This window comes from Cynoglossus semilaevis, chromosome 14, assembly GCF_000523025.1.
Source record: "Cynoglossus semilaevis isolate Cse_v1.0 chromosome 14, Cse_v1.0, whole genome shotgun sequence".
NCBI lineage: Eukaryota > Metazoa > Chordata > Actinopteri > Pleuronectiformes > Cynoglossidae > Cynoglossus > Cynoglossus semilaevis.
In genome coordinates this window covers 3,461,846-3,478,415 of record NC_024320.1, presented here as the reverse complement: position 1 = coordinate 3,478,415, position 16,570 = coordinate 3,461,846, and the positions used below count along the sequence as shown (strand labels likewise).

The window sequence follows — 16,570 nt, the reverse complement described above, 5'->3', positions numbered from 1 at the left end:
AAGAACCGTCGCGTTTGCCACATTTTCACCTTTTAAATGAATATTTTAAAGATTGTATATTTTTGCTAGTTTCAAGTTGTACCAAGACGTCCGTGTCACATACATCCCTATCTCTATTTATGAATATTTATTCCTTGACACCGTGTGCCTGCCTATTGCACCTCCGCCCTCAAGCCTCTGCTAATGAAACAGCAAACACCTCTATTAATAGCTTATCTACCTTTACAATTCTGTGCAAACTGCAGGCTACGCTCTCTTCTTCCTGCATCCGAGCTTGATGACCAGTAGGGGAAGCAGTGGGCAAAGATGCTATTATACACATGTAACCCTATATCCGCTCTCGCTGTGATTAAACATAAATATCATAATTAAAACACAATATTTTGCTATATATCTTAATTTGCACTTTTCATAAAAACGCAAGTGTCATTAGTTCATCTTTTACTGTCACTGCTGACTGACGGTTTTTTCTTTTTTCGTACATCTTTGAGGGAAAAGTATTAAAGTGGTCTCCCAGTTCGAACCACATCCCTAACATCCCACCATCTTTAAACCGTGAGCTAATTTTACATCACCACTGATTCAGACATTTTTTTCCAGCGATTGTCTGTTAGGGCTTTGCGGGGTTTCGAGAATGTTTCCAGACATTCTCCATCTGCTGTAAAAGTGTCTGAAACCCAGAAAGTCTCCCACAGCCTTTCCTAAATGTGACCAGAAACTTTATACAATGTGATGTAGCACATGTCTGCTAACTAAAGCTAAGTCCACAACTTTCACTTTTTTTTTTTTTTTTACAGTGAGCAACTTTCCAAAACCATATATAAGAAGGGACGCAACCATCTGGTTGTAGAGGTGAAGACCTAGGAAGTGGCTTCACAAATGTAGCAGCTGTGAGCCCAGTGCTCTGAGAAACGACTCCCAGAATGCCACTGCTCTCATTGTCTTTCTTGCAAATAAATGGCTATGTCCACTTTTTATATACGATCTATGGACTCTGAACGCTATGCTGTGAATGGTTTATCTTCCCAAGCAGAAGTGCAAGCACCAATCAATTGTTTTTCCAGCACAGGCACTAATTAATTAAATGACGATAAACACTAAAGAGTCTAAATATAAGTCCCTTTTTCTCGGCATTTTGTCAAAATGAATGCACCCAACAATGGAGGACACCACTGCCACTGCTACTGCTGCGTTCGACAGGAGCAAAACTGTTCCGGAAGGCTGCCTCCATCATTATGGGTCAGGCACAAACACATTCAAAATGATAAAAGCCGTTAAAATTCTGACCCACGTGGGAAGGAATTCAAATTTAAAAGGAGGAATTTAAATTTGAATTATGATCATAAATATTTTGATCACGTCTTCCACGTGGGTACTACGCAACGTTTAATGAATTACGTCGGAATATACGGCTGCATTAATGAACGGTCCAATCCACAACAACCACAGGGCAGCTGGTCAGCTGGGTTTCTTGGTGGACAAAAAAAAGACCATGAATTCACCATATTACTAGTCAGCTAAATAAAAACCAAATCCTGCATAATATAGCCAGCCCAATTAGCCGATCCAGTGCCACTTAGCTACAACTTGCAACCATGGTATTGGTCTACCAATTGTGGATCATGACCCAGGATTTGACAGGTCTACAAAACCTGGGGGGGAGTTTGGGGAGTTCTTAAAAATTCTGCTCAGTGCCCTTTAATATTTTTGGACGGCCCTGCTGAATTGGATACAGTGCAGGAAGATGCACTAAGATGGATGAAAGGATGGATGGATTCTTGGCAGGTTCCGGTCAGTCGTTACCAGCCCTTGGTGGTCACAGGGACACAGACTAGATGTGGGACCTCAAGTCTTCTTCAGTCCTCCTGCTCGTCGCTGTCCCGCCGCGCGTCTGTCCTCTTCTCCTTGTGACACGTGAAAATCCGCCGCATCTCCTCCTCGTACCTGATGAAGTTCTCTCCGAACCGGGCCCAGGCTTTAAGCGGCACCGTGATGGTGTTCCGGTACGGCTGGCGCACCTCGCTGATCTTTAGGAAGACACCATAGCGGTTCGAACCCACGTCGAAGTAGAACCTCTTGTTGTCCACACGAAAGGACGCGGCCTCGGGCAGTTCTGGACTGTCGTCTTCGCCTCCGTGGTTCCGAGAGCCGGTTCGGCCGCGGTCGTCGCTGTCCTCGTCCCCGTAGTCCTCGATGAGCTGCGACAGCGCGTCTCGGAACTCGATGAGCCCCTGCGCGGGCAGGACTATGGTCTGTTCGATGCCCTGGCCATAGTAGCCCATGGTTCCGTGGCCTTTGCTGACGGTCTGCCGGATGCGCAGGAAGCGGCCGCGCTGGTTCTCCTTCAAGTCCAGGAAGTACTTTCTGTTGTCGCGCTCGATGAACTCACTCTTGAGGACGCGGTGCGCATGGTCGTCAGACGCGGGGGAACCGGGAGGCGACAGCGCGGTAGAACTCTGCTGCTGCTCTTGCGCTCTCCGGTGCGAGCGGCCCTGGCTGTTGCCGCCTCCTCCGCCGCTCTGCTCCTCCGTATGCGCCGGCTGTGGTGCCAAACCACCGCGCAGCCCGATGCGGGCGTAGTAATCTATAAAGTCTCCCAGGCAATAGCGCAGCGCGGGCGCCATGGCCATGGACAGCGTCAGTTTGCTTTTCCTGGGCCGGCCGCGGCCGATCCACACCTCCGCGATCTTCAGGAAGCGGCCGCGGACGCTCTGCTTCACGTCCAGGTAGAAGCGTTTTTTCTGGATGTCAACGCGTTTGGAGGCCAGCTCCTGGATGTCTGCGCTCTGCTGCTGCTGCTGCTGCTGCTGCGCTGCCGCCGCTGCCGCCGCGGCTGCTGCGCTTTGCACATACTGCTGCTGCTGCTGTGGCGGCGACGCGTACGCAGCTCTGTGCAGCGGCTCCGCTGCCACCTTCCCCCGGCTCCTCTCCATCCCTCTGCAGCATCCATCAGCCATCATGATCACAGCTCAGGACGAAGCTCTTCCCCCATCCCACACAACACAACTTTCACCCAGATGCCTCGGTTGACCTGAAAATGGCAGCCAGTGATTCTCAGCTGTTCCCTGTCCGCGGTGAAATAATTAAAAAAATAAAAAAATCAGACTTCGATCATTTCACTGAAACCTTCCAGCCTCGGAAGCAGAAGATTCTGCAGCAGCAGGTTCCTTCTTCACCCAGAGACTGATCATCATCCCCGGACTCAGAGAGAGCAGGGAGCGGGGAGGCAGCAGACCTGAGGAGGAGGTGGAGAGGAGGAGGAGGAGGAGGAGGAGGAGGCGTTCGTACTACATGAACCCATTGAACCCATCCACCCCCCCTCTCTGTCCTTAGAATACCTCTGTGAAAGAGGCAGGGGGGGGAGGAGGAGGAGGAGGATGAGGAAGAGGAGGAGCAGGAGTACTCTTCATCACCTCTGCAGATACATGCTCACTGACAGCATTTGTTCATTTAGGGAGTCTCAGAAAACACAAAATGACATTTTATTTACGTCTTGCTTTCTTTAGTGACACATTTTCCATATTTCTTTTTTAAAAGTAGTATTTATTGAATGGTAGAGTACGCAGCAAATTACAATAAGAAATTCATACAAATCACTGTCACTACTTGGTATATATTTCCTAGTTTTTCACGCTATATTAAGAAATGCTTCTGGTCTAGTGTGCATAGTTACCAGTAAAACACAGACCTGGTAAAAGAAAAAAAAAACAAAAATCAGCAAAGGTTCAGTCAGATTTGTAGTGGTGATGCTAGCTTTAAAAGATCAGAGATCTAGCATTAAAAGATGAATGAAAGAATTGACAGAGGATTACTGTAACAGTTTGGTCACCATTACTGCTGATACTGGTCAGCACTGACATACAGTACATGCAACAGACGGAGAAAATTGATTTATGGAAGGCCGGCCGGCCATCGTACAGAAAGGAGTTTAGTTACCCAAGGACACAATGCTAAATCAGCACAAATCCCAATTTGAACAATAGAACTGTTTGAATTTTTAGTTAGGGTTGACTACGTTTAATTTGAATCAATTGACTAAAACAAAAATTGACCTTTTGTGGTCTCATCACCATCTCCCATACATGTATAAATTTGCTGTTCCCTCGTTTTGATGAACAGCGTTAAAACGGATTCTGCACGGGAACTAGTTGGCAAGTACAGTGAATGAACGCGTTGTTACGCTGCACTATATGCAGACGATGGCTTTGTTTACATTCACTGGTTGTCACCCTACATTGTGCTACAATCAAGTGTAATTCAGACTTGTCTGACGTGCTTATGATCTATGTTATGAGGTTACCACATTGTTAGCATAGGTGAGTCACATATTAATTCAGACTTGTCTGACGTGCTTATGTTCTAATGTTACCACCTTGTTAGCATAGGTGAGTCACATAGGTACTTGTCCACAGCACCTGATTGGACTTTGGCCCTGCCTTTAGCTTTTATTTAACTAACCCAACAACATGTCATTAAGTTCACCTTACTCCCCAGTTAGTATTCTTTCTAGGAAGTAAAGTCTCCTACTAAGTCTTAGACAAAAACGGAGGCAACAAAATAAACATGGCTGAGGGATCGTCAATCTTTAGATGTTAAAACAAAAAAAAAATCAAAACAAGCCTGTGGACTGACCTGATCTCAGTAAGTGTGAAGGTAAGGAGCAGCCAACATTAGCAGAGTCAGTTCAACATTTATTTCATCTTTTAAACATTGACAGTTATTGGCAGGAGCTGATAAATACTAGACATGTGTTGTGATTGTAATAAAGGTGCGTTCACTGCTACATTTTTAATGTACATAGTAAGCGAAGCTGAGGACGTTCACAGGTGAAATGAGCATTTTAATGCCTCATCCATATGCACACAAGTGCCTTTCTTAGTCAATACTTGTTATTTATCTCCCTCCACATTGAAATGCTTCCTGGGGCAGTCAAAAGAAGCATGTGATGTAACAGTATAAAGACCTGACGGCCAATAAGATGCCGGAAAAACAGGTCTATGGGAGAATACACCCAGAAGTTTCCAAAAAAGGAGGTAACCTTGTTCTGTCAGTTTCCTTCCATCTCTTGGAAAAATATCAAAATTATTAAAAAAAAAAAAAAATGTCAGCGACAAAGTTAAGCTGCAGACATGAAATGATTACAGACAAACGAACAAAAGACACAAAAAGGACATGATATTATTTGAAATCTTTGACACGAAAAACACTGGCATTAGTCTATACATCACATGGTCAGTCCATCAGGGTCCTCAGCTTCAGAGTTTTTAAAAACAGTCTGTAGACCTGCAGAATCACAACATGTCTCTTGAAAACCAAACCTCACACAAGTCTCTTATATGGCTGTCACTTTTTGCCCAAGACGGGAATATTCTATACCTAGTCTCAGGATGTCTGAAGAAGAGTTTCTGTGTGATCCAGCAAAAGTCAACAGGCACATTCAAATATTTGCAGAACCGTGGCATTTTACATTTAAACACAAAGGTTCAAACTATTTAAGAAGAATGATGATTTTTGCAGTACTCACTGCATGCTCCAGTAGAGGGAGCAAAAACGCAGCTAATGCACAAAGTCTGTATTTCTTGTGTTATATATCAGGCACTCAAAAATTAGCTTGATTTGAAAGTAAGACATCGGGCCAGAAAGACAATGACAAGTGATAAATTGATCAGCTACTGTATGTACATGTTTTCGGGGTTACTCGTAAAGTACAAGATCAATACGCTTAAATTAGGTCTCGTGTTTAAACTGTTGTTTGTTAAAAATGTAATTTGTTAAAAATTTGTATGGATAGGAGCACATTTGTTTTTCTCATGTACATTAGGTACAACAAGTCTACAGTATCAGCTGGTCCAGATTAAAACACAAGAGCTAATGTACCAGATGACTGGGTTCAAAGCCAAAGAAGTCTTCAAATGTTCAATAAAATGGCTGTCACTGGACTAGTCTGTGAATGTAGTAGTGAGGAAAAATGTACTAAAAAACAAAGATGAAAAATGTACATTTTTGTTTGTCAACTCTACCTGGATTAAAATTGATTAATAACCAAGCTTCTAAATAAACAGGTCATTTTTTGTAATGATGTCTCACTACTAGTTCAAATATTCCCCAGATGTATGTTACATACATCTGTTTGGCTTGATTCCTGGTTAAAAACAACATTCCAAGTGTTATTAACATTAACATGCAGACATCTCCCCAGCAGGGCATGTCTGTTTTTTTTTTTTGTACATTTTTGTACAGTCTATTTACATGTACTTAATACATATGTCAGCTTAAACTATACTGTAATGTTGAACCTCCACAGGAGGGAGCTACTGCAGCTCACACCTTGAAGACATTTTCAAGTGTATCCTGTTGGATGTTCAGTGCAGCGCAGAGCGTCCACGTACGTGCGTCCAAGATTTTTTTTAAGTTTTGAAAGCTAATGACCCACGAGTGAATATTTTGTAGCGTTTTATCTCTGTTCTCACTGGGGTCTGTAGCCTCCCAGCTGAGGTGTGTAGCTGGAGGGCGGACCTGATGCTGAACAGTGTTCGGTGACCTGGTCCTCAGAGGACAGCTGCTGCGTGTCCTCCTCCAGTGGACAGAAGTCCAGATTCTCCAGGTCTTCCGGCTGCTCCGTCTCCAGTAGCTGATTGAAACTGTTGCGGTTTCCGGCAGCGTGTCGGAGGAAGCACTGCGACTGTCGGCTGCCCTCCTGCGACAGGTCTGGGTTCTCCTCAGAGTCCAGCAGGGGCTGAGTGGACTCCGAGCGCAAAAACACCGTCTGTGACGGCTGAGGCTGGAAGTTTGGTGTCTGACCTTTGTAACCACTGGAGGCCACCACTGAGGAATACTGCACAGTGCTGGCTGTGGTGTCTGCAATGTCGCCGCCCTCATCACTGTCGGACACGCTCTGACGAGGCGAGGACATGCAGGACGACCCGCCGATGCCGCTGCTGTGCTCCTCTGACAGATACTTGTCCTTCTTCAGCGGTAGACCGGGCTTGTCTTCCTCAAACACACACTTCTCATCACATGCATCCACGTCCAGTACACTGATGCCAGAAAGACAGTTCTCCTTTGGTGCTTCCGCCTGTAGAGGGCGACAAAACCTTAATAATCCTAATATAGTTGGAAGAAGCTACATTTTATGGCCAACAAATGTGGGGCTCACCCAAATAATATCATTCTAAAAATACTACCTTCACAACGAGGGTATCTTATAACACATACATTTATATATCTGTTTTAGTACCACGGAGTAAATGGTGGTGAATCTGTGAGCAGCCGTTGAAAAAAACCCAAGCATCTCAGGCTGGTTCCTTATGCAGTGGTTGCTCACAGTTCAGGCAGCTCTGATTTTTGTACAAGTACATATTTAAAGCCAGCGAATGTCCAGTTTCTTACTCTCAAAGAATAGTCTGGAGACCAGTTTCCAATGGTGCTCTCTCCAGGGTTTGGAATCTCTGGCCAGAAGTTTCTCTTGATCCTAGAAAGACATTAGAGATATTAGTAAGTTCATAAAAGTCCTTCTAAGTTTCTCTCCCTAACGCCAAACTCTTTTGCAAGGAGAATGGAAATGGCTGTGGTAAACTCTTATTTCCAAAAGAAAGAGGAACACAGGGTGTTCTTCTACTCTGACTCCAACTATATGTCCTCTTTGTCTCCTACCTGGTAGCTCCATCTCTAACATTCTTCTACCAATGTATCCACTGTCCCTCCTCTGCACATGTCCAAACCATCTCAATCTGGCTTCTCTAGCTTTTTCTCCAACCCTTCCTGTCTGTGTTGTCCCTCTAATGACCTGTGCAAGACTGTAATAATAACTGTAATGCCTCTTGCCACATAGTAAAGTGCTGCAATGTAACTTACATGTCTTTCTTGTAGGTACAGAGCAACACCGTCATGATGACCACAAACAGGAAGGCAAAACTCACACCAACCACGATCCATTCAATCTCTCCTGGCGCTGGAGAAAAATAATTATTAAAAAAAAGAAATCAGGAAATTTTAGTAAAGCTGGGATTTTTGGTCTGATTAATAGTTTTTTTTTTCCTTTTTTAAAAAAAAGAAAACCCTCACCATATTTCAGAGTTGTGAACGAGTGACTGTTGCCTTCTGTGGAGCCCACAGTGGTGGTCGCAGTGACCCAGACGTCGTACTTGGTGTTGCCAATCAATGAGGTCAGTGTGTAGGTGGTAGTGTTGGAAGGAACCACTACAGCTGGATAAGAAATACAGCAGAGATGAGGCAGGATATCAAGTCTGTGCTGTGTGGTGCATGTTAATAAGACCTTGAGTTTGGAACATACAGTGGACTTCACTTCCAGACGTGTAGGAAATGATGTATGTTCTGATAAAGCCTTGTAGACTGCTCTGGGGAATCGACCAGACCAGCTCAGCCTCACTGCGACCTGGTTTACCCTTTAGACGAACACTGGGGCCCTGAAGAGGAGCTGAAACCACGAGCCAATCACCACATTAGACTTGGAGGCTTTAACTTGACAGAAACTGACATTAGGAAAAACATGCATGTGGCTGAAACAGACATGTAATAATGTCACTGACTCTATATGGGAGCATGAACTCACCGCCTTCTTCTAGATAAGCTTGCACACTGGCTGACGATCCTGGCCAATCATTATGCAGCGGGTATACAGACACAGTGTAGCGGACAAACTTCTGCAGATCACCTTTATTAGAAGACAAGAACCAAAGTTTCAGAAACCAGGAATCGTAGCATCAGAATGATGACAACGGCATAAAAGTCAACGGGTGGTTCACAGATTTTGGGTGAAAGATCATTCTTTAACATAACAGTGACTGACCTTTAATGAACGTTTTTGTAGTATTTCTGTTCTCCCTCTGCCAGTCTATCACATCACCAGTGACCCACTCCACCACATACTCTGTCACATGGTGATCATTGGGAGCCTTCCACTCCACCCACAGTTTGCCATCATCGGGCCACGCCCTCATACTCTCCACTCGGGGGAGCACTACAACAACAAATGTACATTTTTCATGACACGCCTTGATTTAAGAATTTACAGATTTTTTTTAAACTTTTTGCAATGAACACAGCTACATCAGGTATGGCTAACTCTAACCCCAGTCTGTTATGCTTTTGGTTGACTTGCAGTTCTTTGTCAACTAATCTAGCTTGCTGTGCAGCTGATAATCTTTGAAGTACACCTGGCTGTGCAGCTGATAATCTTTGAAGTACATTTTGAGGCAAATCGCAGCTTTTTGAGCCATCTTTTAGCCACCTGGGGTAATATTTACTTGACTTTATGTACAATTGTGACATGTCAAAAACCTAAAAAAAAAAATTCTTTAAATGTAACTCACAGTGGTGAAAACCTACCGCGTTCTTTTTCAGGGATGATTAGTGATGCTCTGGGAGACTTTCCCACAGAGTTAATGGCAAAGACGAGCACTCTGACAGCTGTCTTGTCTTTTAGAAGAATCTCCTTTAGGGCGGTTACTGGCCTCCGGGTGGTGCTGTCGTCAGACCTGTTAACTGGAACACTCAACTCCAACTTACTGCCTGGAATCATGGCTTTATCCTTGTGCTCCTGAATGCTCACGTCAAATCTGAGGATCTTCCCGTTGGTTGACAGGGGATCCTGGAAGAACAGTCCCATTTTGAATTAGGGGTGGGTAAAAATATTGATTCGGCAATGCATTGCAACCCTCCCTCCCATTCAATATCGATTCAGCAATCTTCTGAATCGATTCAAGCACCTCGTGTTGAAGGACAGCACAAGGACAACATGGAGAACAGTGCCTCCTGCTGTCGGAAAGGAGCACCTACAGAGTCAATCGGAGCAGTGGGGAGGATCTTGCTGCTACAGTGTCAGTTGGCAGTGAGAGGTGTGTCAGTAGTTAACATCAGTGAGTTTAAGTCTAAGTATATATAAATGTTGCTGTGCTTTTTATTTATTTGTTATTAGTGTGAGAGTGTGTCTTCATAAACCAGTGAGTGAGTTGTTTATGGTTGTCTGCGTTATGTATTGTTACCCGTCTAGTGGTTATGTTGATTAGCTGGTTAATTGTGGTTAATTAAGTGTGCTAATGTTAGGCCAAAGCATTCAATGTCTGTTACAGTTTTTTGATGTTAATTGACTAGGGTGTGTGTAATTCAGCTATTTCTTGGTTAATTATAACTACTGGTATGTAAATAATTATTATATGCTATTCTGATTCTGACCTATGCCTCCCAGTGCCACAAGCTATAAATACCAGCAAATTATACAGTATTTTCCAAGACCTCTGGCCAGTGGGGACACTGTCATCTTTTAATTTAATTTTGTACACAATATTAAGTACTAATGTTACTGTGCTGATACCTTATTTTCAGATGTGCTATTGGTCAAGTTATACCATGGCTATAACATATACATATGGGCACAGAACTAAATAATTGTTTAAATTTGTTTGCTACACTAGTTGTTTTTGTATTGCTACTTGACAATGAATCAATATTGAATCATTTAGCTCAAAATCAAATCGAATTGATATTACATCAAAACGTGACTAAAAGAAATTAAATCGAACCATTCGATTGTTTTTGTAATACACAGCCCTATTTAGACGCCACTGCAACCTTCATTTTTGGCAGTTCATCTGAGAGTCAATGTTAAAATATATACAGTATATATAAAAACATTAAACAATAGAAGAGTTGTTACATTACCTTACAGAATATCTGGACTCTTCGTTCACCAGTATCGTTGCCATCAGAAATAAATTTCCATAAATCGGGTTTACTTTTTGGCCCTGGGATGAGGCAGACAGAAACACCCTTGACAAACAGAATCACACACTATATTGAACCGATTAGTGTCATCATAAAACGTACGGTCCTCCAGTGTCCGCTGGGTGGCATTGGTGCTCCAGTCACTCCAGTAACCATAGTCATTTTTCTTTTTGCAACGAAGCTGAATCACATAAACTGTGTCAGGCACAAGGTCTTGGATTCTGAAGGATTCAATGTCTTCTCTGATGTCAGCAGTAGGTACCTGAAACAAGACAAGAGAAAAACAAAGTTTGACATTAATATTACACTGAGCGGTCACAGTGTTCCTGGATTGGATGGATCGTTCCTGACCTTCAAGGAATATTTAAATAACTAATAAGAGATCAATCATGGAAATTAGAGATGCACCAATCGACTGGCTACTAACTGGAGTTTATCAGGAATGGACCTTCACCAGGAACCGACCACACGGCACATACAGTATCTTGCAGATAAGAGATCAATAAGATAATCCATAAGGAATCATCTGAAGGTGATATCTATTAGAGGTGTGACAAGATCTCATGCCACTAGAATAAGCAAGACTAAAGTATTAACAATATTTCTCGTTTAATTGATCAGCTGTCTGGTGGGCACAGAGCAGAAACCTATCACTGCGAGCTGTCCTCACTTCTATTTGCGACCTGTGGGGGGCAGTAATGCAACTTTTTTTTTTTTTACATCAAGTCCAGGGTTAATTTTGTTGATGAAAAATAATTGTCAACCAACCAAAGTGAAACTCTTATGATATTAAGTTGACTAAAATTAGATGGCGAATAAAATATTGCAGATGACTAAAATATGATTAAAACTAAATAGTGTGTTATTCAGAAGACCAAAACTAAGTCAGAATTTGCTGTCAAACACTGGCCTGTCATTAACAGTGGCCTGGTCTGTATCATGCTTTGAAAGAAAGTTTCTGTTAGCACTTTTTTGTACTTTGATTACTATTTTGCTCATATTGTTTTCACTTAAATAGAAATATTTAATTTATTAAGCTTCAGTTGTCAAGTTACCACTGGTAACTGAGGTGCTCTGAGCATGGCACCATCCCCACACACTGCTCCCCGGGCGCTTAAAGCTGCCCCCTGCTCAGTTATACTGTATATTATCTTGCCTTGTGAGCTCAGTGTCTGTGTATCGTCGCACCCGCTCCCCGGGCGCTTAAAGCTGCCCCCGGCTCAGTTAAATAAAGTACATTTGTCCAGTCGATTTTTAAAAATGTTTTCCTCTTGTTTCTGTTGAAGACAATACTGTATATTATCTTGCCTTGTGAGCTCAGTGTCTGTGTATCGTCGCACCCCTAATATCCATCACAGAATTGACATTTTAAACAAAAAAAGGGGGTTTTAAATCCCCATCCCCTCTGAATATAAAGCAAAAGATGACATCACTTACATCTGTCCAGGTGTTTGCTCCACTTTGACAGTATCTGATTTCGTATGTTATTACAGCTGAGTATTGTTTTGCAATGGGACGACTCCAGTTCAGGAGCAGGGTGGTGGGAAAACTACTTTCTGACAAGATCATCACATCTACTGGAGGCAGTTTTACTAAAAAGACGAAACAAGAGAGAGACAGTCAAGACGAGATTGTCATCTTTAAATCATTTCTTAGGATAGTTTGCCATGAAACTCACCAAAGGAATCAGCGTTATGTTTTAAAACGTCCGATTGGACCACTCCCAGAATGTTGTGTGCCTCCACCCAAATGTGCACTTCCATATAAAATGGAAAAACATCCATAGACACTGTGGCACTTGTCTCATTAGTCTTCACATTGTAGTTTATGTCCATCCTGTCAACAATGAATATCTTTTAGACTTTTCTTTTTAAAAACATCTATGACACATTTCTAACTTGACACAATCATTGTGGAATGTCAGGAACATCTGAATGTGTTCTCACCAATGTATTTTGAAATGTAGTGTGTACATTGTAGGATATTTGTTTATTTGACGTCCCACTGTGTTCCAGCTGCAGGTTACAGTTGCCGCGATTTTGTCTTCCTTCAGGAGAGCAATACACGACAGGTTCTCAGGCTTCATTGGAGAATCTGACACCAAACACACAGATGTGACAAGTTAGTAAGGGTGGGGACAAGGTCACTTGGAATTTTTTTCACATTTTGTTAACTTGTGGTTCTTTTTCTTTTTTTTTTTTTTTTGAGGTCGCAAAAACAATCAATGAAGTACGGGTAAGTAACAGCTTACTGGTGAGACAAAAAGTCTCGTTATTGAAGCTTTTTCACACTAGCTGAGGTGTGTGGAGGACACACTAAAAATGAGATTTTGGACATGTGAGATTGGCATTGGACCACCATAACTGGGCTGACCCCGAAAATTGTTTAAATTTATTATTAATTTAATGAAACAGATTCACCGACTAAAAACAATTTCCTGTTTGTGTCACTGTTTGCATCCTTCTCAGCTAAGACCAGTTCAATTGATCTTCCATTTACTTCAGTGTCACAGACATTCACTCGCCTGTGAACATGTTTGTGCATCCGTGGCACTTCAATATTACTAATTGTGGTCCAATATTACTAATTGTCACTTTTTTTTTAAAGTGAAAAGGAACAATATGAAAAGGCAGTTCCTACAGGAAGAAACCGAGGGAATGAAAATGGCGTCACCTGAACGTGTTTTTGAAAATTTTGTTTAGAAACCAAGAACCAAACTGGCAAATAAAATCACACATTAAAAAAAACTCACAGGCTTTGCGCAGAAGGATGGCATGGACAAAATCGGCCTCGTGTAATTCCACATAGTTGGACACCTTTCGACTACGGCAGAACAACCATTCTTCAGAGTTTTCACCACTGACTTGGATGGTTACATTGAGGGTAGTATTGTTGACTTTGGTGTACTGCTCTTTAGGCACAGTTGTCTCGGAAGCAATCCAGTAGAGGTCATCAGAGGTGACCTCAGTGGTGTTGATGATCATACAAGATGCTGTGAAGTTGGTGCCAATCTCTAACACGTTGGGATGTGGAGCCGTCAACAAGTGGCTATTAATTGCTGTGGAGGAAGAAAGGAAAGGGGAGGAAAAGTGAGGATGTGGACAAACTCATGCCAAAATGAATGAGTCACATTTTTGCAATTCATTACTCACGCTGTGAGTCAGCAAGTAGGCCACACATATCCCCACAAAAAACCCAAACCTAACATATGATGCACAGTAACATATAATATCCAGGCTTCCATTCAAGCTTAGACTTATAGAAATTTTTTTTTTTAATTGCAGGAACATACTGTATTTTGTCCCACACACAACTGAAGTACTTCTGTCTAATTATGTGTAGTATGCATAGCACATAAATGTATGCAACGTTTTTACATTCACAGGTTGCACAATCTACAATCTCCTCGCAGCTTTACTGAGCACCAGAAAAAGTATACAATCACAGAGGAAGCACAAGGTTGAACTACTGGACTGTACTGGGACTGAACTGACACACAGGTCATGTTCAATGACCTCAAACTAGGCAAACAAGCCACTCTGTTAACAGAAAACTGTTTAAATAAATGTCCCCTAAGAAGGACAAATAAGACAGCAAATGAATTCCTATCTTTGTTTACTTTGCAGAGGCCCTGAAAGCAACACAAACCAATTACAGGACACACTGCTGGTGTTTATGCATCACAGGCAGTAAGCCACTCCAGAAAGCCTACACTGTAATAACAAAAAACAATCAGGTGCTACGGGTGTCAGGCCTTTGTGACATTTAAAACTGATCTAAAAATGTTTCAGATCCTTCTTTTTACAGCTTTAAATCTCAAGTTGCCAGATGTTCCTGACTGATGATCAAATCATTAAATATAATTAAGTATTTTGGCAATATAAAGAAAGACAGCAATGGGCATGCACCAACTGCTTGCTTCAGCCAGTATGTGTGACACAGCACTGTCACAAATGGGGCAACGCCCATCGCTACCGCACCTCACCCTTTTCCAATGTATTTGAACAAATGTTTAAATTCAGAAATTTTGATCATAGAAATGTTAAAATCATACAGAAAACCCATTTTTATCACATATATAACAGTCAAGTGGACACATTGATTTTCTTTTGTCATCGTTAGTATTTAGAGGCAGGGGGGGGGACACCCTGCCTCCGCCGACTGCACTTCTTATCCCCACCAAGCCGTGTACAACATGCCTTGTCCATTCAATCTCAACTCAATCTCTCTTGTGTCTCTAACTTTATTTCCAAACTGCTTCTAATTCTGTCCTGGTCACTCAAAATGAAAATCTCAGCCTCTAGCTCTCCCACCTCCATTTTTTTAGATGTAGACACTGTCTCCAAACCAAATATCATAGCACACCTACAATCTTGTGCACCTTTTCATCACCCCGACACTCATCTCCACCCAGTCCACTCTCTTTGCCAGATCTTCATCACTTATTTGTGCATCATTGCTTTGTGTGGCTGAGCCAAGTTTCTTACCTAATGCACCTCCACACCCTGCACCTACACATCTTTATCTACTTTACATCAGGATGCCTGCTGTAACTACGGTTAATTAAATTGTATGCAATGTTGACACACTGTTATATACAGCCTGAGAAGAGACAACAGAGACTATGGACAAAAGTAAACCAGCACTTACCTGCAATGAATGGAGAAGTAAAACAGGCCAACAGCAGCAGCTGTAGTGCTCCTGTAGACATGATGAAGAGCTGGGAACATTAAAACAGCATGTTAGAGAGGGGAACCGTATCAGTGTTACACCATTTCAAAATCAAGGTATAACTAAAAAAACTGATATTACTTAACAATAACACTGAGTTCTTAAAATAAACTGTCCCATTTATGTATTATAGTAACACAATGATGATAGCTTAGCAATTAAGCTAGCAGAGACGTTCTCACTGGGAAACTTAGTATCTAATACCTGGGAATATGTTCCTAATAGATTTAAAAAGAAGTTGTTGTCGTCATAACAATATTAACATTATTACTATGGGAAGGTAAAAATACAAACAAACAAATTATTAATCACAAATAAGATAACAGAAATAAACAAACATGGTTGATATGTAATTTCTGCCTTAATTAATTCAGATTCTTTAAATATTGTATTTTTGACGCTGCAGACCAAATTTAGTTAAATGCAAATCCTTGAAAGTAAATAAAACTAAGAATAGAAATACATGAAGAGCGAAATAAAAACAAACAAACAAAAAAAAATAAAGTCACTAAATTTGAATGTAGATTCCCAAACTGAAGCAAATAATCACGTCGACAAAAAAAAACATTTTTTTTTTACAATTTAAATACAATGTATTTAAGTATGTTGAAACTGTGTGGTTTAACAGTCTGGTGTAACCCCATTTTTGCCTTATTTACAATTTATTCTGAATTATAAAACATAACACATTTACATATATATAGAAATGTTTAAAAAAAATAATACTTGTTAAGAATCTAAAAAAACCCGATGTCCGGCGGTGGTTCGAAGTGCGCACATTATCGTCAAAGCTGCGGTGTAATAATAGTTAGAAGAAGATGCTAACAGTGTCAGCCATGTTGTTTACTACGTGAAAAGCAGCCACGGATTGCTGTCACTTACCTCAGTATGCCACCAGCGTCTGACAGTATCCTTCTTAAATCACTAACATCCTTATTTATCACTTTAGCAACACGAATAAATAAATAAAGTGAGCTAAGTTTATGTGAACTACCATTCTAGACCAGCGACTTACCACTTCTGGTGCGGGACCAACCCCTTCCCGTCAGCTAGCACTGATGTCGCAACCACCCCGCGGCGCTGCGCCAACCGGCTG

General features: G+C 41.9%; 2 protein-coding genes across 3 annotated transcripts; both read right to left on the bottom strand.

Annotated features, from left to right (window-relative positions):
• On the bottom strand, positions 1 to 4,322 carry purg (purine-rich element binding protein G). Its single transcript, XM_008324473.3, has one exon. The coding sequence runs from the start codon at positions 2,958 to 2,960 to the stop codon at positions 1,857 to 1,859; it is 1,104 nt and encodes a 367-aa protein (XP_008322695.2). The 5' UTR covers positions 2,961 to 4,322; the 3' UTR covers positions 1 to 1,856.
• Positions 4,323 to 4,670: 348 nt separating this feature from the next.
• Positions 4,671 to 16,570, bottom strand: il6st (interleukin 6 cytokine family signal transduce). 2 transcript variants are annotated; one of them, XM_025062182.1, is made up of 16 exons: positions 16,490 to 16,570; positions 15,394 to 15,463; positions 13,496 to 13,801; positions 12,690 to 12,837; positions 12,422 to 12,579; positions 12,181 to 12,335; positions 10,846 to 11,005; positions 10,681 to 10,763; positions 9,349 to 9,610; positions 8,810 to 8,980; positions 8,573 to 8,674; positions 8,294 to 8,437; positions 8,065 to 8,205; positions 7,855 to 7,951; positions 7,390 to 7,471; positions 4,671 to 7,075 (listed from the first exon to the last, which is right to left on the bottom strand). In XM_025062182.1, exons 2-16 carry the CDS (start codon positions 15,452 to 15,454, stop codon positions 6,467 to 6,469), a joined length of 2,679 nt encoding a protein of 892 aa, XP_024917950.1. In that variant the 5' UTR covers positions 15,455 to 15,463; positions 16,490 to 16,570; the 3' UTR covers positions 4,671 to 6,466. The 2 variants fall into 2 exon arrangements, with proteins under 2 accessions (XP_024917950.1, XP_008322687.1); XM_008324465.3 differs by having other exon boundaries at positions 16,357 to 16,495.

Excerpts from the sequence above, each read along its gene's own strand:
- purg (XM_008324473.3), bottom strand. The coding sequence starts at position 2,960 with ATGATGGCTGATGGATGCTGCAGAGGGATGGAGAGGAGCCGGGGGAAG.
- il6st (XM_025062182.1), bottom strand. The coding sequence starts at position 15,454 with ATGTCTACAGGAGCACTACAGCTGCTGCTGTTGGCCTGTTTTACTTCT. Across the intron at positions 8,438-8,572 it reads AGCTTATCTAGAAGAAGGCG|CTCCTCTTCAGGGCCCCAGT; the intron begins GTGAGTTCATGC and ends TCGTGGTTTCAG. Across the intron at positions 7,952-8,064 it reads GTTCACAACTCTGAAATATG|CGCCAGGAGAGATTGAATGG; the intron begins GTGAGGGTTTTC and ends ATTTTTCTCCAG.